Source organism: Ciona robusta, chromosome 13 (genome assembly GCF_009617815.1).
Source record: "Ciona robusta chromosome 13, ASM961781v2".
In the NCBI taxonomy this organism is placed as follows: domain Eukaryota; kingdom Metazoa; phylum Chordata; class Ascidiacea; order Phlebobranchia; family Cionidae; genus Ciona; species Ciona robusta.
The window spans coordinates 1,272,158-1,280,077 of record NC_143247.1 but is presented as its reverse complement, the minus strand read 5'-3'; the positions used below and the strand labels follow the sequence as shown (position 1 = coordinate 1,280,077).

Below are 7,920 nucleotides of genomic sequence, written 5' to 3'. Positions count from 1 at the left end.
AGGATTAAAATGCGTCCCATCTTACCCCACCCTACCATATGTAGCTTTTTACCCCCAATACGCCATGAGACAGTTTAATTCAATGCTTACTGTTTAGTTCTAGTGACCCCGTATAATTTCTCCAATTAAATGTAAACATGTTTTTAACTGTAAGCGTGTTTTAAAACTATTGTTTTGTCGCTATATATATTCTGCCTTTTCGTTTAAAATATTTCTAAATCTTCGCTACTGTAATCGAAGAGACAATAAAGTTATTATTATTATTATATTATATTACAGCAAAAAATGTTGAACTCATTCATTCAATATCTTCTATTAAGTTAATATTTGAAACTTAATATTTTCAGCCGTATGTATGGCCGACAATTTCTACAAGCTACCCTATAGTGATTGTTGAGTATTATAACTTTTAAATAGTAGAGTGGGGGAAGATGGGACACCTTTAGCACATAATATTCAAAGATCGTGTTTTAAACAACTAACAACGGTCTTTCGGAGTCATGAGCATACGGTTCAATAATTCTTTAAATGTTCTTTGTTTACTACCAAATGTGACGAGAAAATAGAATGAAAAGGTGTCCCATCTTCCCCCACCCTACTATACCATTGGCCATTTTTAGGGAACCCGTTCAGTTATGCAATGCTACAATGGTATTAGTGCGATCTGGTGTCGTGATATTTGTTCTGACCGATAAATTTAAGCCGATAATGCGCATGCGCAGAAGGTGTGACCAAATAAAACGCGTTCCAGGTTAAAAAAAACGGTAAAAACAGAGACACCTCGGGTGGGACTCGAACCCACAATCCTTGGCTTAGGAGGCCAATGCCTTATCCATTAGGCCACCGAGGCACTGTTTAGTATAAATAGACTGCTGCTTATAATCAAGTTTTTGAAGTAGTCTAATTATTTGCTATAAAGAAACACCAGGATAATTAAAAATATTAACTTTTTTGTTCCTTTGATTAAAGTAGCGAAGATTTAGAAATATTTTAAACGAAAAGACAGGATATAGCGACAAAACAACAGTTGTTAAAACACGCTTACACTTAAAAACATATTTACATTTAATTGGAAGAAAATTATTGTGGTCGCTACACCTAGCATGTAGTAGGGTGGGGAAGATGGGACACCTTTAGCACGTAATATTCAAATATCCTGATCAGGTTTTAAACAACTACCAACGGTATATGGGATTCGTGAGGATATAGTTTTATAATTATTTCAACTTTCTTTGTTTACTACTAAAAGAGACGAGGAAAAAAAGTTAAATGGTGTCCCATCTTCCCCCACCCTACTGTATAAGTATTGTTTTATTTCTTAAAGCAGATTTTATTCCAAGCTAATTATACCATATACTTATTTTATCTATTGCCTTTAAACCAAAAAATCAGTTTTTAATGTGCAAAAGTCGTATTCAATTCATTTTCGACACAGCGTTGCATAAATTCGTTCGGGTTGTCATTGTTTTTGGTCAGAACTTCTGCGCATGCGTAGTGGCGTTACTGTGCATGCGCAATAGCGCTCTGTCTAAATATAGCACGATTGACCATTGCGTACGGCTTTACATATATGCTTTAGTCTAAACCAACATATTTTGTTAATAAAGTGTATTACTTAAGCCATTAAGATTATAGATGAAAGATCTTATACGAACGCGGGTAACCGCCGTGGACGAGCATTGGGAAAAAAAGTTTCACCCCGGATGGGACTCGAACCCACAATCCTTGGCTTAGGAGGCCAATGCCTTATCCATTAGGCCACCGAGGCTCTTTTTCATACGAATAACTTTTTAGTTTAATACAATATAACAAAAAGAGAGGGTGTAGACAGACTTTCTGCGTGTAGCGACAAAACAACAGTTGTTAAAACACGCTTACAGTTAAAAATATATTCACATTTAATTGGAAAACAAATTTGGACGTTACATCTGATTGAATGAATTGTAACTTGCTTAATCCTCGCGTAACCGGAAAACGACATCAGTCGTTAAACACGCGGTGTTCTGTTTTATATAAGCTTACGAGTTACCATGTATGTTACCAAAAAAGTTAATATTTTTTGCATTAATTAAATTTAGTTTGGGTTGTTTATGGTCAGACTTTCTGCGCATGCGTGGCGTTACTGTGCTATACTAATTATCCTTGCGTGGCCGGAAAACGACAGTTGCTATAACAAGGGTGTTCTGTTTCATACACCTCATGCTAGCTTACGAGTTACCAAGTATGTTACAAAAAAGTTATTGTTTTTGATAATTATGTTAACGTGGCAAATGATTAGATTAATTATGAAGCTTAATTATAAGCAGCATTATATCTGTGCCACGCAGTGCCTCGGTGGCCTAATGGATAAGGCATTGGCCCAAAATCACCCACAAATAACATACATGGTAACTCGTAAGCTGGCACGAGGTGTATGAAACAGAACACCAGTGTTTAACAACTGTGGTTTTCCGACAACGCGAGGATAAAGTAAGTCACATTATTCATTTAAACTACCGGTCGTGACCGGACCGTTTTTACCAAAGGGTTGTTTGGTATGTGCATATAACATAAATTCGTGCTAACTTAATTGATCTCTCACATTTAAACGGACGTCGTTTACCAGACAACTAAACGAATTTAATAAAAGAAATCGAGTTCTTTAATTTTTATCACGTTTTGGAAACTTTATGTAAATTTTTACTGACTAGACACGTTTTTTCGTTGTAAAATTCGCTGAACAGATTAAAATTTTTCGTATTTTGGGGCATTTCGTAAAAAATGCTTTAAACATTTGATGTAATGCTGTATGATATAGATATAATACTGCTTTTATAATCAAGCTTCAAAAGTAGTCTAGTAATTTGCTATAAAGAATATTAAAGACAATTAATAATAATAATAATAATAATAATAATAATAACTTTATTTGTCTCTCTAATTACGGTAGCGAAGATTTAGAAATATTTTAAATGAAAAGACAGGATATAGCGACAAAACAACAGTTGTTTAAACACGCTTACAGTTAAAAACCTATTTACATTTAAATGGAAGAAAATAGACGTAGTCGCTACACCTAGCAGACAAACGAGGCATGTATCTTTAAATATAGTAGGGTGGGGGTAGATGGGGCACCTTTTCAATCTATTTTCTCCTCCAATTTGGTAGTAAACAAACATTCAACGATTTTTTATAAAACTTTATCCTCACGACTACCATAGATCGTTGTTAATTGTGTAAAACACGATCAGGATATTTGGTTATTATGTGTAAAAGGTGTCCCATCTTCCCCCACCCTACCATATTATCAAATTAAACTTCTAATAGAAACAAAAGTCTGCGTAAAGATACGACCCGTACATAATGTTATAAATGCTTCTTGATTGCACGAATTCTAATCATTTCTTGCAGAACAGTTAGAACAAGGACGATTATGTATTTCAAGATTCTTTTGGCGATTTCAGTTCTTTTGTGTGGCGCTCAAAGACAAAGCATTGAAGGTTTGTTTTACTATGGGGTAAGACGGCACCACTTTAGCACATAATATCCAAATATCCTGACCTTTTTAAACAATTAACAACAGTCTATGGGAGTTGTGAGGATACAGTTTTATAATTCTTTGAATGTTCTTTGTTTACTACTAAATGAGACGAGAAAATAGAATGAATAGGTGTCCCATCTTCCCCCACCCTACTATAATTCAAATTAGTTTGTAATAAATGAAAAAAAGACAACCTCTTGTTAAATAAAATGTGTTTTATTTGTTTGAAAGCCAGGTTGACTTATTTATAAACAACTAGTGCACGTATAGTTTGCTATATCAATTTTACTGAATTATTGACACGCGTTGTCAAGTGGGGTAAAGTGGAACACGGAAAAAAGTGGGATAGTTTTTTTTTTTACTAGTGTCCTTATAAAATAGGCATAAATATTATACTATTTTAGACTTGGAATTAACAATCAATTTTAAATTTTCAAGTATTTTTTAATAAGTAATTTTGCGAACCGGCGTAATTTGCTTTTTCTCGTATATTTTACATTCGTATTTTCTCAGAGACGGGATTGTAAATAACATTAAGCCCTATCACATACGTGGCAAAACTTGAAGCCGTATTCTCTAGAATTAAAGCAGTCGCTAAAAGCAAAAACGTGTTTATGAACGCATTGTGCCATTATTTGGGCAGTATTTAAATGTTAAAAACTTTATTATGGTAGGATGGGAGAAGATGGGCCACCTTCAGCACATAATATCCAAATATCCTGATCTTGTTTTAAACAATTAACAATGGTCTATGAGAGTCGTAAGGATATAGTTTTATAATTCTTTGAATGTTCTTTGTTTACTACCAAATGGGTCGAGAAAATAGAACGAAAAGGTGTCCCATCTTCCTCCACCCGACTATACGATATTTTGCCAAAAATCATTTTTTAGGAAATGTTATAACAAGAAAACGTGTCTAGTCAGTAAAAATTTACATAAAGGTTTTCAAAACGTGATAAAAATTAAAGGTCGTCTGGTAAGCGACGTCCGGTTAAATCTTAGAATTTACTTAGGTTAGCACGACTTTTTGTTATATGCAAATACAATATAAGCCTTTGGTAAAAACGGTCCGGGCACGACCGGTAGTTTGTATGAATGAATGAATGTAACTTACTTTATCCTCGCGTGGTCGGAAAACGACGGTTATTAAACATGGGTGTTCTGTTTCATACACCTCGTGCCAACTTACAAGTTACGAAGTATGGTATTTTTGGGTGATTATGTTTTGTGATCGGTGGCGAAAATTTAGAAATGTTTTAAACGAAAAGCTAGCATATAGCGACAAAAGAACAAACGTTTAAACTGCCATTACAGTTTAAAACATATTTACATTTAATTGGAAGAAAATAAGCGTGGTCGCTACACCGAGCAGACAAACAAGCCATTTAGGTTTAATTATTATCAAGTTAAACTTCCAATAGAAATATATAGCAGGGTGGGGGAAGATGTGACATATTTTTATTTTATTTTCTCTGCTCATTTAGTAGTAAACAAAGAACATTCAAGGAATTATAACATCGTATGCTCACGACTCCCATAAACCGTTGTTAATTATTTAAAACACAATCAGGATATTTGGATATTATGTGCTAAAGGTGTCCCGTCTTCCCTTACCTTACTACATCTGCGGTGTATGTGTCACTAACATTGAATATGTTTCCTGGACAAGCTAAGTAAATTTAAATACTTTAACAGCAACAACAGCACAGGCATCTTCATGTGGATTCAATGCTGTTGCCACTTCAACCAGTCAGCCAATCACATCACCTAATTATCCAAACAATTATCCCAACAATGTCGATTGTACTTGGACGATAACTGCCTCTGATGGAATGAGGGTTCAACTTAATTTGATAAGATTTTCAACCGAAAGAAATTATGATTATTTAACTGTAAGTATTTTAATATAACATTTTCCTGCTTATTTATACTCAATTTTTGTTTTAGATTTTAAGCGGCGTTACACAGTTGGCAAAGTTAAGTGGATCGCATTCGAACAGAATGTATATAACAAATGGCAAGACTCTAACCCTTAGATTCACTTCAGACAGTATATTTACCATGTCCGGCTTTAACGCAACTTTTAACGGTAAGTTTATTATGCAAAAAAATAGTACTTGTGGAACAGTCACTGTCTAACCTGATTCGAAGACATACTTAAAAAGCAACACTGTATGAAACGCAATTTACATATAGTAGGATGGGGAAAGATGGGACACCTTTTTATTCTATTTCCTCGTACATTTTGGTTGTAAACAAAGAATTTTCAAAAAATTATAAAACCTTGTCCTCGCGACTTTCATAGACCGTTGTTATTTGTTTAAAACACAATCAGGAAATTTATATTTTTTGTGCTAACTGTGTCCCATCTTCCCCCACCCACTATATAGTTTTATGGGGTAAGATAGGACACCTTTAGCACATAATATTCTAATCGTGTTTTAAACAATTAACAACGGTCTATTGGAGTCGTAAGGATACGGTTTTATAATTCTTTGGTTTTTCTTTGTTTACTTCCAAATGGGACGAGAAAATAGAATGAAATGGTGTCCCATCTTTCCCCACCCTACTATACCTTAATACGAAAAGTTAAACTTTGTTTTAGAGTACCAGTACATTACAACAACCCCAACTTCTACCTTGCTATGCGGATTCAATGCTGTTGCCACTTCAACCAGTCAGCCAATCACATCACCTAATTACCCCAACAATTATCCAAACAATGCCGATTGTACTTGGACGATAACTGCCTCTGATGGAATGAGGGTTCAACTCAATTTGATAAGATTTTCAACCGAAAGAAGTTATGATTATTTAACTGTAAGTGTTTGTTTGAAGAAACTATTATTTTTTATTCATGTGATTTATTTGTTAAGATTTCAAGTAATGGTACACAGTTGGCAAGAAACAGCGGAATTTATTCAAACAGAACATATACATCAATTGGCAATACTCTCACTTTAAGATTCACTTCAGATAGGTCTGTCACCAGGTCGGGATTTAATGCAACTTTTGTTGGTGAGTTTCTATTTATCATCATTTGAATAAATGAATGAATGTAACTTACTTTATCCTCGCGTGGCCGGAAAACGACAGTCGTTATAACACGGGTTTAACACTTCATGCCAGCTTACGAGTTACCATGTATGTTACCTTTTGGGTGGGTATATTTCTTTAGCACTGCCCTATTTTTTTTTAACTTTTTTATTTTTTCAGAAAATGTAAATTATGTACAGTAGGGTGGGGTAAGATGGGACACCTTTTCATTCTATTTTCTCGTTCCGTTTGGTAGTAAACAAAGAATATTCGAAAAATTATCAAACCATATCCCCACGACTTCCATAAATCGTTGTTTATTGTTTAAATCTTGATCAGGATATTCGAATATTAGGTTCTAAATGTGTCCCATCTTCCCCCACAGTACTATATAAATATATTTGAAAATTATTAGTTGCAAAACGTTGATTAATCTGGTCAAGCTTCCAAGGAGTATGGTTATACAAATTTAATAATATTTTACAGAAAAATTCAACATAAATTTAGTTATATTGCTTATTCATAAATATTTACCTTTATTTTACAGTTGTCTAATGGACCAGATAGGGGCCGCAAAAACAAGATATTTCCAACGTTCTGAAGTGGGCCAATGTCTTTTATCCATTGTTTAACAATTTCATTTTAAAATTCTTTCATGTGATTTTTAACTTCTAAGCTAAACTATAGATTTCAAATAAATTTTGTTTTTTTCTATAATACTAAATTAGTCTCTTTCTAAAATATGTATTTTAATATCTAAGTTAAACCAATCTCTTTTTTGAAATATATTTTCCTTTTTTTTCTAGAATACTAAACTAAATCTCTTTTTCTGAAATATGTTTTGCCTTTTTTAAAAAATACAGAGCTGGCTTTTTTCTCTTCCAATACAAGCCATTACTCATATGCTAATATATTCTGTATTTTCTATACCTCCTTTATGTCATGATGTTTTTCTCTGTTCTAAAATCTAATTTAATTTGCCATCTGATCTCAGCCAATCTATTTCATGCCATATAACTTTACCATATTTTAATAATCTTTTTTTATCAATAAATGTATCTGTAATGATATTTCAGCAGTTACTAAACAATTAACCTAATCGACTTAATCATTTAAATTTATTTTAGAAATGTACGCCTATCGTTTAAACAGCGAATTTTAAAAGGATTGTTTAAAATTTTTACGCAATTTAGGACTGTTTAATATTTGTCTGCAATTTTAAAATGTAATAAACAATATTGTTTTTATCAAAACTGTATTAATAAAATTATAATATTATTTTCAAATTACACGTTTATTCAGACATATCTAGAAACTTGAACATTCTTTTTATTTTTAATCAATATTTAGGGCCTAGGTATAAT

The 7,920-nt window shown here is 33.1% G+C and overlaps 1 protein-coding gene and 2 non-coding genes across 3 annotated transcripts; 1 reads left to right on the top strand and 2 right to left on the bottom strand.

The window, feature by feature from the left end:
• Positions 1 to 777: 777 nt before the first annotated feature.
• Trnar-ccu (transfer RNA arginine (anticodon CCU)) lies at positions 778 to 850 on the bottom strand. Its single transcript has one exon. It is a non-coding gene; the product is annotated as a tRNA-Arg (tRNA).
• An 845-nt stretch (positions 851 to 1,695) lies between these two features.
• On the bottom strand, positions 1,696 to 1,768 carry Trnar-ccu (transfer RNA arginine (anticodon CCU)). Its single transcript has one exon. It is a non-coding gene; the product is annotated as a tRNA-Arg (tRNA).
• A 1,557-nt stretch (positions 1,769 to 3,325) lies between these two features.
• On the top strand, positions 3,326 to 7,854 carry LOC149725654 (embryonic protein UVS.2-like). The gene is made up of 6 exons (XM_089891641.1): positions 3,326 to 3,479; positions 5,216 to 5,412; positions 5,468 to 5,609; positions 6,126 to 6,340; positions 6,397 to 6,538; positions 7,104 to 7,854. The coding sequence occupies exons 1-6, from the start codon at positions 3,413 to 3,415 to the stop codon at positions 7,109 to 7,111; spliced, it is 771 nt and encodes a 256-aa protein (XP_089747767.1). The 5' UTR covers positions 3,326 to 3,412; the 3' UTR covers positions 7,112 to 7,854.
• Positions 7,855 to 7,920: the final 66 nt, after the last annotated feature.

Coding starts and splice junctions, on each gene's coding strand:
- LOC149725654 (XM_089891641.1), top strand. CDS start 3,413: ATGTATTTCAAGATTCTTTTGGCGATTTCAGTTCTTTTGTGTGGCGCT. Junction 5,610..6,125: donor CTTTAACGCAACTTTTAACG/GTAAGTTTATTA, acceptor ACTTTGTTTTAG/AGTACCAGTACATTACAACA. Junction 6,341..6,396: donor GAAGTTATGATTATTTAACT/GTAAGTGTTTGT, acceptor TTATTTGTTAAG/ATTTCAAGTAATGGTACACA.